General features: G+C 41.3%; 1 protein-coding gene across 18 annotated transcripts in view; it reads right to left on the reverse strand.

Annotated features, from left to right (window-relative positions):
- SLC17A5 (solute carrier family 17 member 5) overlaps positions 1–16,907 on the reverse strand; it is a 70,767-nt gene that overhangs the window by 46,942 nt on the left and 6,918 nt on the right. For 4 of the 18 annotated variants that reach the window (XM_081530112.1, XM_081530110.1, XM_081530107.1 and 1 more), the window contains exons 2-5: positions 9,661–9,857; positions 5,767–6,000; positions 3,421–3,508; positions 827–913 (exon numbers count right to left, since the gene is read on the reverse strand). In XM_081530112.1, coding sequence (XP_081386238.1) covers positions 827–913; positions 3,421–3,508; positions 5,767–6,000; positions 9,661–9,857 — 606 coding nt within the window. Of the gene's footprint in view, positions 1–826; positions 914–3,420; positions 3,509–5,766; positions 6,001–9,660; positions 9,870–10,422; positions 10,665–15,021; positions 15,079–16,907 lie in introns of all 18 variants that reach the window. The other 14 variants (XM_081530120.1, XM_081530114.1, XM_081530105.1 and 11 more) reach the window with 11 other exon arrangements.

Here is a 16,907-nt window from a genome sequence, read left to right on the forward strand (position 1 = left end):
GAATGCACCAAGGCAGCAATTTACTTATGTCTAAAAAAAAATTATGTAATTATAAACTTCACCACAATATGTCTAGCATTGTCACCACACAAATTTTTTTTTGTTGTTATGAGAACTTTTAGGATCTATTCTTTTGGCAACTTTCAAGTATATACCACAATATCACTGTGTGATACATTACAAACCTAGTCTTATTTATTTTATAATGGGAATTTTGCACCTAAAGCGAACAACTTTTGACCACATGACTGCCTAACAGGGTCTACTAGACAAAACCTTTAAAAAACTAAATGTCTACAATCTATTATTTCCACAGGTATCTGCTTTTGTTTATTGATGTGTTTTGATTGCAGGCATATTTCCTGAATAAATGTTTAGGTGGTATCTACATTATTAAAAATGTGTATCATCCTGCTATTGAGATTGAGGAATGAAAGGCCCTGGGGCTAAACAAACAAACAAAAAAGATTAAAACCACCAAGTGAGAGTATCCTACTTTGCTTGAGAAGAAATATTTTCAAAATTTACATTTTTATAATAAATGACATAGCAATTTTTGTAGTAAGTGTAGCATTTAAGTCCTGGATTCAACAGCACTTTCTATTGAACAAATATTCCAAAATTAACAGCAAGTCACAGCTTAGCTAGATCACTTTAACCACATAAACTTGAAAAACAGGTTATCAGTGAGTGTTTCAGGGCTTTGTGGTTTAGGAGAGGGTTACTTCAGTGAGTTGGCATATACATATTTTAACCAATTATTAAACCTCTATTACATTTCAGACCTCTCACATCATAATTTAGGTTACATTTTGAATAAACTTACCAAAGAAATAGAAGACATAAGTCCAATTCATATAGTAGCAAATTATTCCAGAGAGAGGAAGAGCAACTACTGTCCCAAGTTGTGCTCCTAGAACAACAAAACTTTGTAAACTTGGGAGAAAAATGAACAAATAGGGGACAGGTCTACTGCTTAAGAAGATGGATAATAGATTATGAGGAAAAGAGCAATCAACTCCCACAGGTGGGGCTTCCCTGGTGGTCTAGTGGTTAAGAATTCGCCTGCAGATGAAGGGGTCCCTGGTTTGATCCTTGGCCCTAGAAGATTCCACGTGATGCAGAGCAATGAAGCCCACGCACCACAACCACTGAGTACACACGCTGTGACTCCTGAAGACCGTGGGCCTAGAGCCTGTGCTCTGCGACAAGAGAAGCCACCCAATGAGAAGCCTGCGTGCTGTGACTCGAAGGAGCCCCCACTCGTTGCAACTAGAGAAAGCCCACGTGCAGCAGTGAAGACCCAGTGCAGCAATAAATACATGAATTAAAAAAAAAATCTCATAGGAGTTGAGTTTGTTGTTGTTTAGTCACTAAGTTATGCCTGACTCTTTTGTGGCCGCATGGACTGTAGCCCGCCAGGCCCCTCTGCCCATTGGATTTCCCAGGCAAGAATACTAAAGTGGGTTGCCATTTCCTTCTCCAGAGGATCTTACTGACCCAGGGATGGAACTCCATTCCTACACTGGCAGGCAGGTTCCTTACCACTGAGCCACCAGGGAAGCCAGAGGAGTTGAGTTAGTCACATGTAAATATAAATAATCCATTCTCTTAAGGGATCATTTACTAGAACACTCATAATATGTAAAATGGATACATTAATATATAGTTACATTACTTACGATTATATAGCTATTGCTGAATTAGAAGGCATCAATCAACAGAAGACCCATTATAATATGAGCTAGTAAATGCCACATTACTAGTAAATGTGTTAGAAAGCCAAGTGTTGGGGGAAAGGCTCAAAGATGATCTCTAAACATAACCTACTGCAGCACATCTGATGGAAAATGAACAAAGCTTTAAGTAATCTAATTTACTCCAAATACATTACATACATTTGTATCAGATAAATAAGTACGAAACCTCATTTTAACCACCAAACAGAAGACATCTTAGCAGGTACAGTGTGAGCTAAAATAATCAGACATTGTTTCTGGTCTCAAGTTTTAGTCTTATAGAGTAAGTAAATATAAACAAGTAATTATTATATGTTAGAAAGTGTTGAGTGTCACAGAGCAAGATGAAAGTTCAAAGGTAGGACAGATAACCTCTGATCTCTAGAGGTCAGGCAAAGATGTAAGAGGCAGCGGTGGGACTTTGAAAAGATGAGCAAGATCTGGTCCCATAAGAAAGAAGATATAGAGGCAGATGTAACAGGGTGAGTAAGGAATGAAAGTAGGAAAGTGGCAAGTGGGATTGGGAACTTCAACTGGGTGAAGGAAAGGAAGAGAAAGGCTAGAGAAACAGGTTGAATAGTTGTTGAATATCTGCCCCCTGCCAGGCCCTATGTACCAGGGACTAGGCTGGCTAAAATGAAGTGGTAATGACCACACAGACTCTTGACCCTTCATTTGAGCTCAGACTTTATTTAATAGGCAAAGGAGAACCACAGATGGTGCCTCTTCTTGAACTTCTTATCAGATTTCTTATATCGATCTCCATGCAGCTGTAAGAATCTTCTTAAAAGAAAAAAAAAAAAAAGGAATCTTCTTAAAATGTACATGAGATTGTATCTCTCATGTAAAACTTCTGATATTTTCCCATTGCATTTTGGAGAAGAAAAACCCCATGACCTGTAGGCCTTGGTGTAATCTGGCTCTTGTCTATTTCTCTAACGCCACTGTCTGCTGTTATCTCTTTTATTCAGTGTGTTGTAGACACATACAGGGTTTCTCATTGCTTTGAAATTGTATGTTACTTCCTGCCTGACAGTCCTTGTACATGCTGTTCTGATTGGCTGGAATGCTTTCCTTTTGCTCTTTGCATGACTGGTTCATCTCATTCTTCAGATTTTAGCTTAAAAGCCACTGCAAGAGAGGTCTTTCGCAACCACTGTATTTAAAAGCAGTCAGGTCAAAAAGTTTTCAATCAGTATGTGAGCTGGAGGAATTATAATTCACATATAAAGCTCATGCTATCTTACCTATAGATCAAAACAATAGCAGATAATGCATAGGAAAAATAAAAAAGGTGTCTGAAGGGAGAGATTGAAAGTCATGACATGCTTATGAGATGATCAAACCAGAAATCACAATTTAAGGACACAAGTGTTCAATTTTCCAGCTTTTTTTTGATTTTGTTTTGTTAAAGCATTCTCTGTACCAACATCTGAAAAGGTAACAGGGTTTGAAATAAAGGATGGCAGATGGAGAAAATGACAGTAGTCAATTATGCCACATTGCTATATGCCAGTAAGCCAAGGAAAACCATTAATAATAAAGTTGTATCCTCACAACTTTATATTTTTCCCCAAAGGAAACACCTGACATTGCATGACTCTGGTGTATACCTCTCCCCCAAGGTTTATGTGTAGATAACAAACTGTAGCAAAAATCTTTATAAAAATGGTTATCTCACCTGCATATGAAATACTCAGAAGCTTGCTTCTTTCAAGAGGGGGAGCCCATGAAGACCACATGGCATGCATGGCTGGAAATGTGACGCCCTGAGAAGGGAAAAAGGTATTTCTGATGAAACACAAAGTCGTTTTGTTAATGTTTTAAATTCAGTTGAGTATTTTGTTGCAAGAAAAATTTCTGGATAAGACTCAAACCAGAATCAGGTTTCGTGGAGTGACATGCCTTTGCAGTGTTGAGTGAAAATACCTCATAGTGAAGTACTTTAAAAATCTGAACAAAGATTTGTGGATTCTGTCAATTGGTTTGAGGACTGCAAGGTAAGGGTTATAAAAAAAATAAAAGAATGTATTGAATGATGATATAAAGGGATTCCTCTCAATGTTAACTTTACTTACCTACTTTATTTAAGGCCTGAATGAAATGGAAATGTAACCAATACATAACTTAAACATACTGATCTAACACTGTGGGATACTAGAAGAAAATTCAAATTCATCCTAATCAACAGGAAAAATGGTCCTACCAAAAAACACTCAATTGGAGTGTTTATGGTTTTTTTTTTTTTTTTTAAGTTTTCTGGTCATAATCAGCCTAGTAAATGCCAATTAGTGGAGGGGCAAGATAGGAGTAGGGGATTAAGAGGTATTAATACAAACCACTAGGTATAAAGTAAGCTGTCAGGAAATTATATATCACAAGGAATATAATATTTTATAATAATTACAAATGGAGTATAATCCATAAAAATTTTGAATCACTATGTTGTACATCTGAGATTTACATAATATTGTACATCTATTACACCTCGATTTGAAAAAATACCAATTAGTGATAATGGAGAAGTAACAGAACAGTGAAAGCAGGGAGGTCCAGAGACTTGGGAGAGGAGATGCTACAGTGAACAGGAAGGGATAGATTCTGGTAGATTCAAAGTGGTGGATTCACTGCTCTCCTTGGCCATTCACTAGCTGTTGTAGCCTCAGAAAGATTAGTTAACCTCTTAGAACTTCTGTGTCTTTATCTGTAAAATAGGTATTTTACTTAGGTAAGGAGAAGAGGAACCTGGTATTAGGGGGCTAGTTTTAATTTGTAATCAAGAAGAGTTTATTTGGTACACCTCTACTTGATAAGGATCATTCAGATGAGTGACCAAAGCTTAAATTTAAATAGCACTTGGCAATTTCCAAAGTTTTCTAGCCATTATTATATGACTGGATTTTACTACTCTAGTCAGTGCTTTTCCTACAGTGTGATACAAAATAACCTTCAAGCTATATGCCAAACTGAGAAGCCACTATTTTCTTGAATTAAAGAAACATTAAGAGAGAGCAAAATAAACCTAAGCCTTGGTTTCATGAGTAGAAGTTCAAAGCTAGAAATGAAAAGAGATCATTATTTTAAAGTGGAGGCACAAATGATGGAATGAAAAAAATAAGTGGAAAGGAAAAGAAAAAATAAGAAATCAAATATTTAAAATTAAAATTAAAAAAATGATAGAAATCTTAGCCTTGAGGAGAGGATAAAAAGAGATAAAAATAATAACAATTTTAAAAAGCAGCAGAAAGGTCAGAAGAATCATAGGACTTAAAAAAAGAGAGCTACATAAAAATGTTAAATTATTTGTCTCTAAGTTAGAGGATCAGAAAAATGAACAAATGTTAAACAACAGGTTCTATGAAAAACAACAATTAAAACAAGGTAATTCTACAATCTATTGGGTAAAATATTAACATATTTTTATATTCTGTGGGCAATCAATGTTGGAGCAGAGGTAAACAGTGGCAAAGGTTCAGAAGAGAGGATGGTCTGTGTTCATGGTTTTAGTACCAGTTTCTTATCTGCTTGTGACTCAGATGGTAAAGAATCTGCCTGCAATGCAGGAGACCTGAGTTCAATCCCTGGTCAGGAAGATGCCCTGGAGAAGGGAATGACAACCCACTCTAGTATTCTTGCCTGAGAATCCCATGGACAGAGGAGTCTGGTGGGCTACAGTCCATGGGGTTGCAAGGAGTTGGACACACCTGAGCGACTAACACTTTCACTTCCTTATCTTCTCAGTAGGAGGGAGCAGGGGGAGCTACAAAGGGTCCCCTAGAAAATGTTTTCTCTGGTCTTTGAGTAAAGCTTCTAATTTTGGAGTGCTTCCACCGGAGATCTCATCGACCACAAACAAAAATCTACTCATGTTATTTTATGGTTTAATCAGTTTTTAGTTAAAAAATAAATCCCTATTATCTTTCAGTGTCATTTTTTGGGGCTCATGTTCATACCAAAGGATGATATCTTTAAGAAGATAAGAAAGCGAGAAGGGGTAAGAAGAAAAATAAAAGAGAAAAATGTGTACCTCTCCTAGCCCTTCTAGTGCCCTGAGTGCAACGAGGGCTCCGACTCCGAGATCTGCAGCGAGGGGGGTGAGCAGGGTGAAGACAGCAGTGCCGAGGACCCCGAATCCTAGCAGCAGCTTCCCCCCACTTTTGCTGGCAACATATCCTCCAGGAATTTGTGTGACGATGTAGCCGTAAAAAAAAGACCCGAGAATCCATCCTTGAGTTTCTGCATCCCACTGGTACTTTTTACCCTATAAAGAATAGAAAAAAAAAAAGTCTTTTATGGCTAAGTAACATTCCATCATGTTTATGTATCACAGCTTTATCCATTCATCTGTCAATGGACATGGAGGTTGCTTCCACATCTGGCTGTTGTAAATAGTGCAACAGTGGTTTTCTCAGGGTATAGGCCCAGTAGTGGGATTGCTGGGTCATCCGGTCGTTTCAGTCCTCTCTTTTTTTAAGGAATACTCCACACTGTTCTCCATAATGGCTGTATCAGTTTACATTCCCACTAACAGTGCCTGAGGTTTCTACCTAGAGCCTGTTATGGAGAGTGAAGTAAGTCAGAAAGAGAAAAACAAGTATCGTATACTAACACATATATACGGAATCTAGAAAAACGGTACTGATGAAACTAGTAGAGAATGGATTTCTGGACACAGCAGGGGAAAGTGAGGGTGGGGAAGAATGGAGAAGGTAGCACTGATATATATACACACTCGTGTAAAATAAACAGTTAGTGAGAAGTCGCTACAGAACTCAGGGAGCCCACCGTGGCGCTGTGATGACCTAGAAGGGGTGGGATGGGGGGCGGGTGAGGGAGGGTCATGAGGGGGGGAAATATGGAGATATATATATATATATATCGGAGAAGGCAATGGCACCCCACTCCAGTACTCTTGCCTGGAAAATCCCATGGATGGAGGAGCCTGGTAGGCTACAGTCCATGGGGTCGCTAAGAGTCGGACACGACTGAGCGACTTCACTTTTACTTTTCCCTTTCGTGCACTGGAGAAGGAAATGGCAACCCACTCCAGTATTCTTGCCTGGAGAATCCCAGGGACGGCGGAGCCTGGTGGGCTGCCGTCTATGGGGTTGCACAGAGTAGGACACGACTGAAGCGACTTAGCAGCAGCAGCAGCATATATATATATATATATATATATATATATGTATATGACTGATCTCCGTTGTTGTACAGCAGAAACCAACAGAACATTGTAAAGAAAATTTCCACCAAATAAAAAATTTAAAAAAAAACACCCAGCCTTTTAACATCTTGATAAAATGGCTCCTTTCTCTTACTGGCATGTGAGTACAAATAAATGTAATTTTGAACCACTGTTCTTTTTTTCCTGTTCGTTCATTTTTTGGCTGTGAGGCCTGTGAGATCTTAGGTCCCCGACCAGGGACTGAACCCAGGCCATATCAGTGAGAGCACCAAGTGCTACCCACTGGACCGCCAGGAAACTGCCCAGAACCACTGATGGAGACTGAAGAGCATGCAGACCTCCTCTTGGGTGGGTGAGTCAGTGTGATACAGACATGCAGTTTCTAGGAGTGAATGGAAAATCACTGAAAGTCATAATATGCAGGAATGCTTGCTATTTTATAAAACTAGACTATGGGATGAATTGTAGATGTTTTGTGACAAAGAGGGCTCAAAAAAGGCAGAGGGGTGATCCAGAAAGTTACTGATCAGGATACTTCAGAGGCTAAGCCAGGCTTTAGAGCTAGGACTGGGTTCAAGGCCAGCTCTGTTACTTACTGCATTTGTAATCTGGGAAGATTAAATGGAAAAGGTACATAAAATAGGGCCTGACACATACTAAGTAATCACTTAATGTTAGCTACTAGTATGCAATATAGATAATGTCTCCCCATTTCAGAGCAAGACTTAAACAAGGATATAGAGCAGTACAGCAGAGCAAGAATTTAAACCAAGCCAGAAACTTCATGTGAGCGGGAAATGTCTTTTAACTGGTAGCAGCACACAGTAAGGTGACTATGAAGATTTTAAAATTTTATTTATTTATATTTTTGGTTGTGCTGGGTCTTTGTTGCTGCGCATGGGCTTTCTCTAGTTGCATCGAGTAGGGGCTACCCTCTAGCTGCGGTGCATGGGCTTCTCATTGCAGTGACTTCTCTTATTGCAGAGCACAGGCTCAGCAGTTGTGGTCCACGGGCTTATTTGCTCCATGGCATGTAGAATCTTCCAGGACAAAGGATAGAACCTGTGTCCCCTGCATTGGCAGGCAGATTCCTATCCACTGCACCACCAGGGAAGTCCGAATATGAAGATTTGACGACTGGGTATCTGAATTTTTAGTACATGTAGCCATGTAACCTGACCCAAGTGTTAAGAACCATTTGGGATTTCTTTTTATTGTGCATATAGGGCAGATAGGTGGCTCAGATGGTAAAGAATCTGCCTGCAATGCAGGAGACCTCGGTTTGATCCCTGAGTCAGGACGATCCCCTGGAGAAGGGAATGGCTACCCACCCCAGTATTCTGGCCTGGAGAATTCCATGTACAGAGGAGCCTGGCGGGCTACAGTCCATGGGATTGCAAAGAGTTGGACACGATTAGTGACTAAAACTTTTCAAGTAGTTGAATTATCAGAAGAACTTGTGGAAAGGAAAAATACAAAGCAAACCCATAATTATCTTTGTTTACAGTACCATTCTGTAGCTTCTCTGTAAAATTCCAGGGTTTCATGAAGTATCTAGCAGTAAGAGGTTGAGATAGGGAAAGTGGGTGATATGTACCCTTAACATGTATTCAGTAGCATTATCAAAGTCCAACGTAAAGATTTTTGATGTCATTATTTTTGTACATGTGCTTGTTTGGGAGCAGAAACCCTCTTCCCTGTTTGAGAAGAGGGAAGTCTTCTCATCTGTAAATGGCAGAGAAGACTCACCTAACATGGGATCTGGCTCCTTGGTGAGCACTGAAGATGGATAAAAATATGCTTATAAAAGGACACCAGCCTTTCCCCTCGTATTGTCTCCGTGCAAAATAAAATGTTTAATATGTGTAAAACTCGATTCTGAACAAATGATGAACAAGCACTCATCAATTCCACTAGAATATGAGGGGAGCAAAATGATGTAAGTAGCTTAGGTGAGACGTTATAGATTTTTGAAAAGAAATTGATGAATTCTTATTTTTCACCCTTGTAGTTGAGATTGTTTAAATTCTCCTGCAACAGAGGGCTTCCCTGGTGGATCAGTGGTAGAGAATCAGCCAATCAGACAATGCAGGAGACACAGGCTCGATCCCTGACCTGTGAAGACCCCCATAACGAGGAACAGCTAAGCCGAAGCACCACAACTATTGAGCCTGTACTCTAGAGTCTGGGGAACTGCAACTACTGAGCCCATCCATGTGCCACAACTACTGAAGCCCGCGCACCCTAGAGCCCTTGCTCCGTAACAAGAGAAGCCACCGCAATGAGAAGCCTGTGCACCGCAACCAGAGAGGAGCCCCCACTTGCTGCGAGGAGAGAAAAGCCGACGCAGCAACAAAGCCAAAAATAAATAAATAAAATTTAAAAAGTGCTCTTGCAACAGGAACCTTTTAAAGAGTACAGCTATTAAATATTGTTCCCATAAAAACTATTTAGCAACATCTAAAACAATCTAATTTCCCAGTATGCCAGATAGGTTTTTCCAAATTCTCAAGGATGGCATGTTAATGGAGGAAACTGAAAAGTCACTTTTCACACAGATCAGGTTGCAGCAGCACTAGCTAACCAGTGATTGGGAAAACACAAAAGAAAATGATTCAGCTTTACAGCAAGAAAGAGTTTGTGTTTCTGTAGGACAAACAAATTCAATGTTTTTCAGTGTGTTTACCTGGAAGTATTTTACGATTAAGATCGTCTGCTTGAAAAAACAGCACTCACCGTTTGGTTGCGAAGAACTTTTATGGGAGCAGAATGCTCTGCACACTCGTAGGAAGTTCTATTATCTTTGGCAGTTGTGTTTGACTCCACCATGTCCACTAGCGCAACACTCAGATTCACCCGTAATGAATAGAGAACGAAGAAACCAAAAAAGGACAAAAATGCTAGGTTGTAACGAGCAGAGCAGCACACTGGAGCTGAAATAAAGACTTGGGGTAAAACGTCCATGAAAAGAATAACTTAGATCACATAGTCTAAGTCATGAAAAAGGTCACTTCTTAGATCTACACAAGTTAGTAAATTATGAATATTTTTCTGAGAATATTCTCAGATGAAGTATGCCTCAAAGCGTGTATCAAGGAGAATTTGTTCTGGTATCTGTAGCTTTGATAAACATTTAACATATGAGAGCCTGAAGTGTAAGATGGTTTCTTAAAACATGGAGGCACCAGTTTTATTAACTTTGCTTAGAAAAATCTGCATTCTGGAGTCAAAAGTGAATCCCCAATCCCTGTCAGCTGACAAGAGAAACACAGGTAAAGGGGTTTAATGGCATTGCTATTTCTGAAAAACTATCTCAAACATGGCCAATAAGTCCTTGTGTATTCAGCATACTGTGTACATTATTAACTATGGGTTAGTAATCATCTCTTATCATAAACACATCTCAGCATAAAAAACTTTCTGCAAAAGCCAGGGCATGAACCCCCCTCTCCCCTCCTTGCCCCCCCCCCACCCCCGACACCACGATCAATTTCTTACCTTGAAAACCATCCTCAGAGGCTGGGTGTGCATCAGAAGCCATGATTAACGCTTAAGCCTTTCCTGAACTATATGTATTTAAGAATCCAGATGCAAACTTGCAGAATCTATGACAGTTGCAGCCCCTGTGACAGTTGCTCAGTTGGTCTTGCTTAAAGGGCCCGCGGTAAAAAGCACAGTAAGAGAATGTGCCACACACACACACACACACACAAAGGAAAGGCAGAGTGGGTGGGAGAAACCTGTTAAAGGAAGATCATATGACAGGAGGAGTTTGACCTATTTTTTTCCCTCTAATTATAGGTGTATGCACCTACTGTCTCTGTTTTTCTTCTTTTACTGAGTGGCAGAACTGGAGGGGAGATAAGAATTCAGGAAGCTGACTTAAGGGTGATTGACCCCAGGTGACAATGACAAAGTGGTGAATCCAGGGTTTTACACCTTAAGTTTGGCCAACACTGTTTTTAAAGATACAAAAATCTATTTCAATCGCTAATGACAAGTTAAATACATACATATGGATATATGTGTGCTTTTATTTGGCAGTGATATATTAGCATTGTATGCACATACACAAATACAATACACACATATATGCCTGTTGTTCCCTAATCAGGAATCCTGGTATTTTCATTGACCGAGCTTTGCACAAGGATATATTTTTCAGAGTACAATGGTCTTGGTACAGATTCAGATTGAAGCTTTAATGAACACAGCACAACTGCATTTAGGTGTATATCAATATACCATAATCCAGCTCACTTCTCTGTAAGCACTCATACACTTAACAACTGCTCTCAATTTTAGCTTTGTGAAAGACTGACATCCTTTAACAGAGAGCTTTTCATTTGGCATTCTTGATTCCTTTCTCAAGAGTAGAGCTGGTGTTCGAACTGTGGCATCACCTGCTCCAGTTCAATCCGGACCTGTGGAAACTATATTTCTAAAGTTTCATTCACACGGCCTCTGTCACCTGAATCTAGATACTCTTGCTCGCCATCCCAAACAAATTGGCAGCTGTTTAGTTAAGGACAGTTTGCAAACTACAAGGCATGTTATGTTTTTTTTTTTTAAATTAAGCCTTTTATTTTGCACTGGGCTACAGCCCGATTAACAATGTTGTTAAAGTTTCAGGTGGATAGCAAAGGGATTCAGCCACACATATGCATGTATCCATTCTCCCCCAAACTCCCCTGCCATCCAAGCTGCCACATAACATTGAGCAGGGTTCCCTGTGCTATATATTAGGTCCTTGTTGGTTATCCATTTTAAATATAGCAGTGTGTACACGTCCATCCCAAACTTCCTAACTATCCCTTCCTCCATCTTTGGTGCCAGAAGCTTGGGAAGTGGAGAAAAAGTGAGTAAAATGATTTCAAATTACCAGTGCAATTACTTGAAAATCTGACCTAGTAGTTATGGATCAGGCAATTTTAACTTCGGGAGGCACATTCAATAATCAGAAAAGAAAACGCCAACACAGAAGTCACAAAGCATATGACTATGAGGTTTTAAGAAATATTACAAATAAATGGTTCCTAGTCTAAAAAAAATGGTTGCTGATCACAAATCAGATGGAAAGATTTTATTTCAAGAAAGTATGACAAAAATAAAGGAACATATGGTGACAGAGCAAAATGTACCTGTGAATGCGGCCAGTGTTTGAAACTGGTCCGAGAAAAGTGCGCTTGCATGACAATGGGAGAGTGCATTCATTGGGCACCCACCACACGGAAAACAAATTCAAAGTAAAACCATGCTTGCATAACGAGCGGAGCACCCATCAAAACAAACAGCAGCTCCTAAAACATGGTTTCAACTGAGGAATGTGGAGTAGGTGTAGTTGAAAGAACACAGGCTGATTTAGATCAAAGCTGACCTGCTGATGGAATCTCAGCTCTGATTTTCACTGGCAGTGTGTCTTGGAGGAAGTCCGCTACGAGTTTCCATTTTCAGGTGTCTCCGCTGCCAAATGAGGTGACCACCATCCACCTCACTGGGTGGTGTGTAGATTAGATGAAGTATGGAAGGGCAGGCAGTAAAAGAGAATTGCTTTTCCATTTACCCTGGAGAAAGTCATACCGATGAGATACAGTGCTACAACACACATATGTGTGTAACACGGGACAAAAGAGGGACGTAAATATGCTGTGCGTGGGGTAGGGGGTGGTCAAGGAAGACCTCTGGGAGAAAGAACCCAACACTGAAACTTCATCCATAAGCAAGAAGCCACGGGCAACCTAGAGGAGGGAGAGTGATGCAAACAAAGGCAGGGCAAGCACAGCGTGGAAACAAGAAGGGTGAGCACAAAAGGGGCAGGAAACCATCTGGCCCTGGGCTTTCGTTTGTTGAAAGATTTCTGATCACAGTTGGATGTCCATTGATAGATGAATGAATAAAGAAGATGTGGTCCATATATGCAATGGAATATTAGTCACAAAAGGGAATGAATTTGAGTCAGTTGTAGTAAGGTGGCTGAACCTAGAACCCGTTATACAGAGTGAAGTAAGTCTTGGGCTCCAAAATCACTGCAGATGATGACTGCAGCCATGAAATTAAAAGACACTTGATCCTTGGGAGGAAAGCTATGACAATCCTAGACAGCGTATTAAAAAGCAGAGACGTCACTTTGCCAACAAAGGTCTGTACAGTCAAAGCTATGGTTTTTTTCCAGTAGTCATGTACAGATAGGAGAGCTGGACCATAAAAAAGGCTGAGGGCCAAAGAACTGATTCTTTTGAATTGTGCTGCTGGAGAAGACTCTTTTTTTTTTAAAAAAACTTACTTAATTTTAATTGGAGGATAATTGCTTTACAATATTGTATTGGTTTCTGCTATATATCAACATGAATCTATCATAGGTATCCATATGTCCCCTTCCTCTTGAACCTCCCTTCCACCTCCCACCCCATACCACCCCTCTAGATTGTTGCGAGTTCCATGGACTGCACAGATATCAAACCAGTCAATCCTAAAGGAAATCAACCCTGAATATTCATTGGAAGGGCTGAAGCATCAGTTAGATAGCAAGGGTTAGGAAGGGTTAGATAGTATCACTGATTCAGCAGACATGAATTTGAACAAACTCTGGGAGATAGTGAAGGCCAGAGGAGCCTGGTGTGCTGTAGTCCGTGGGGTTACAAAGAGTCACACGTGACTCAGCAACGAACAAAGTTAGAAAGAGGAAAAAAATATATCATATTTTAACTCATATATATGGAATCTAGAAAAATAGTACTGATGATCCTATTAACAGGGAAGAAAGGGAGATACTGATGTAGAATGAACTTGTGGACACAATAGGGGAAGGAGAGGGCAGGATGAATACGACGACTTGAGAAAGTAGCATTGACATATATACACTACCATGCGGAAAACAGAGAGCTGGTGGGAAACTGCTGTATAACAGAGGAAGCCCAGCATGGCGTTCTGTAATGACCCAGAGAGGTGGAATGGGAAGGGCAGGGGGATATATATATATATATATATATATATATGACTGATTCACGTTGTCGTAATGGCAGAATCCAATACAACATTGTAAAACTATTATCCTCCAATTTAAAAAAAGTAAAAATTAAAAATAAATTAATTTAAAAAAGAGGAGCAGGAAACAGCAGATGACCTGATGGGGCTGGACTATGATGCTGCAGTAACTGAGTGGAACACTGGTTTCTTAATTTAATAACAAAAACAATAGGCAATAATTATCAATAGGCAATAACTATTGAGCTCAATGTGCTCAGTATCAGTCTAAAGTGTTTTAGATTATGGTTATAAGGATGAACTGGGGTGGTACATATAAAATATTTAGAACACACATAATATGCTTTAATTACTGTGAACTGTTGTTATTAAAATGCTTTCTCTGGATATCAGGAATTGAGGTAATTAGGGCTTCCCAGGTGGCTCAGTGGGTAAAGAATCAGCCTACAGTGCAGGAGATAAAGGAGATGAGGGTTCGATCCCTGGGTCAGGAAGATTCCCTGGAGCAGGGCATGGCAACCCACTCCAGTATTCTTGCCTAGAGAATCCCATGGACAGAGGAGCCTGGCGAGCTACAGTCCATAGAGTGGCAAAGAGTTGGACATGACTGAGCATGCATGTATGTTAGGATCAAGATTATTTTTGATTTCTGAGAAATTAAGAGTTGAAAAAAGAAGCTATTGAAGAGAGTGGGGGTGTGAAGTTCCTGGTGAAACATATAGAATTGCTGAGTGAGTGAACATCCACCCAAAACTGGGATGAGCAATCTGCCCTTGCGTTTGTCCTTAAAGCACAACTTGCCTGTACTCAGAGGCAAGCGCCAGGTAAGCAGATAGCTCGCACTGAGATGGATGCGCTGACAAAGCAAGAAGGCAAAGGAATTTAGAGTACGAGCAAGAAAATAAAGTGCTGGAGTGTGATTGTGACTCAAGAAGCAAGTAAAATGGAGAGGGCTAATGCTCAGTGAAAGCAGGAGCTTTTTGGCTGTGTTGTTCACTGCTGTCTACCTTCAATGCCTAGAGCAGTGTCTGCAAGAGTTGGCATACAAATACTTAGGGGGCTTAAAAGTAGAGAGTGTGGCTTCCCCAATGGCTCAGCTGGTAAAGAACTCACCTGCCAATTCAGGAGACGCAGGAGATGCAGCTTTGATTCCTGGGTTGGGAAGATCCCCTGGAGGAGGAAATGGTAACCTACTCCAGTATTCTTGCCTGGAAAATTCCATGGACAGAGAAGCCTGGCGGGCTACAGTCCATGGGGTCGCAAAGAGTCGGGCACGACTGAGCGAGCATGAAAAAGTCGAGAGGTTTATCTTTTAAAAAATTATTGATTTATTTATCTTTGGCTGTGCTGGGTCTTTTAAGGCTGCATGCAGGCCTTCTCTAGTTGTGGGGAGTGGGGGCTACCCTTCATTGTGGTGTGTAGGCTTCTCACTGAGGTAGCTTCTTTTGTTGTGGAGCATGGGCTCTAGAGAACAGGCTCAGTAGTTGTGGCGCGCTGGCTCAGTTGCCCTGAGGCATGTGGAATCGCTCTGGAGCAGGAATCTAACCCATGTCCCCTGCCTTGGCAAGCAGTCTTAACCACTGATCCACAAGGGAAGTCCCAAGAGGTGTTTCTTGATGGAAGTTCACAGTTCTACCTATGGAGTTCTCTTGACAATAGACAAAACAGACACACCTTCTCTCTACTTCTGGATCCGTGTGAAAATGTCCATAAAAATAAATGAGGAGTAAGTGGGTGGAAAGTTCAGATGGAATGAGAGAGAGGTCAAAGTGGAGCAGTTACACAGGCAGGAAGGGAGGAATTCTAGCTGTGGTTAAGGCAGTTATGGGAGCTGACGAAGTCCAAGGGGTGACTGAGGAGGGAAGGAAGCCGTCAGACATGTTTGAGTCTGAGAACTTGAGGGGACGTGGATGAGAAGTCACTCAACATAACAGGGGGAATTAGAGCGGAGAAGATGAAGTGTGTCGGGTGGTAAAGCCTATGATCAGTGAAGCAAAGGGTTGGGCAGTGGGCAGAGGAGGAGACCACGTGGGGGAAAGTGGTCTCGCTGAATGGCCCTGAGAGAGGAGGGGTGATTGTCTGGGAGCATCAGTGCAGAGTATGAAGGAAGTGACCCCACAATTGCTGTAAGACAACAGACAGCAGTGAGGAGTGGGAGTGGAGTGCCCAGAAGGCCAGACTTCTGTTGGAGCACGGAGGTGCCTGAGGTGCGTGAAGGCTGGTGAGCACCTAAGAATCCCGGCCTCCATTCATGGTGGGACGAGCGGGCCTGGCTGAGGAGCCAGGACGTGCTGAGTGGTGGTGAGGGGCTGAGACTGAGGTGGAAAATCCACGGTCAAGGGCACTGACCTATGCAAAGATGATGACTTTCTCTAGAGGAGGGGGCTTGGATGGGTGAGCCCCTTGGCCAGGGAGCTGCATTAAAAAAGAGTTCCTATCTAAATGGCTAAAATAAGTTTTGCTTTTAAAAAGGGTAAGTATTTAACTAATCTTAGCCTGCAAGGAGATCCAATCAATCCATCCTAAAGGAGATCAATCCTGGGTGTTCATTGGAAGGACTGATGTTGAAGCTGAGACTCCAATACTTTGGCCACCTCATGCGAAGAGTTGACTCATTGGAAAAGACCCTAATGCTGGGTAGGATTGGGGGCAGGAGGAGAAGGGGACGACAGAGGATGAGATGGCTGGATGGCATCACCGACTCGATGGACATGGGTTTGGGTAGACTCCGGGAGTTGGTGATGGACAGAGAGGCCTGGCGTGCTGCAATTCATGGGGTCGCAGAGAGTTGGATACAACTGAGCAACTGAACTGAACTGAATTGAGCCTGTCTTGGGCTTCCCTGGTGGCTCAGATGGTAAAGAATCTGCCTGTAATGCAGGAGACCCAGCTTCGGTCTCTGGGTCAGGAAGATCCTCTGGAAAAGGGAATGGCAACCCACTCCAGTATTCTTGCCTGGAGAATTCCACGGACAGAGAAGCCTGGCAGGCTACAGTCCA

The sequence above is a fragment of the Giraffa tippelskirchi genome, chromosome 9 (assembly GCF_054371585.1).
Source record: "Giraffa tippelskirchi isolate mGirTip1 chromosome 9, T2T-mGirTip1v1.2.pri, whole genome shotgun sequence".
Lineage (NCBI taxonomy): Eukaryota > Metazoa > Chordata > Mammalia > Artiodactyla > Giraffidae > Giraffa > Giraffa tippelskirchi.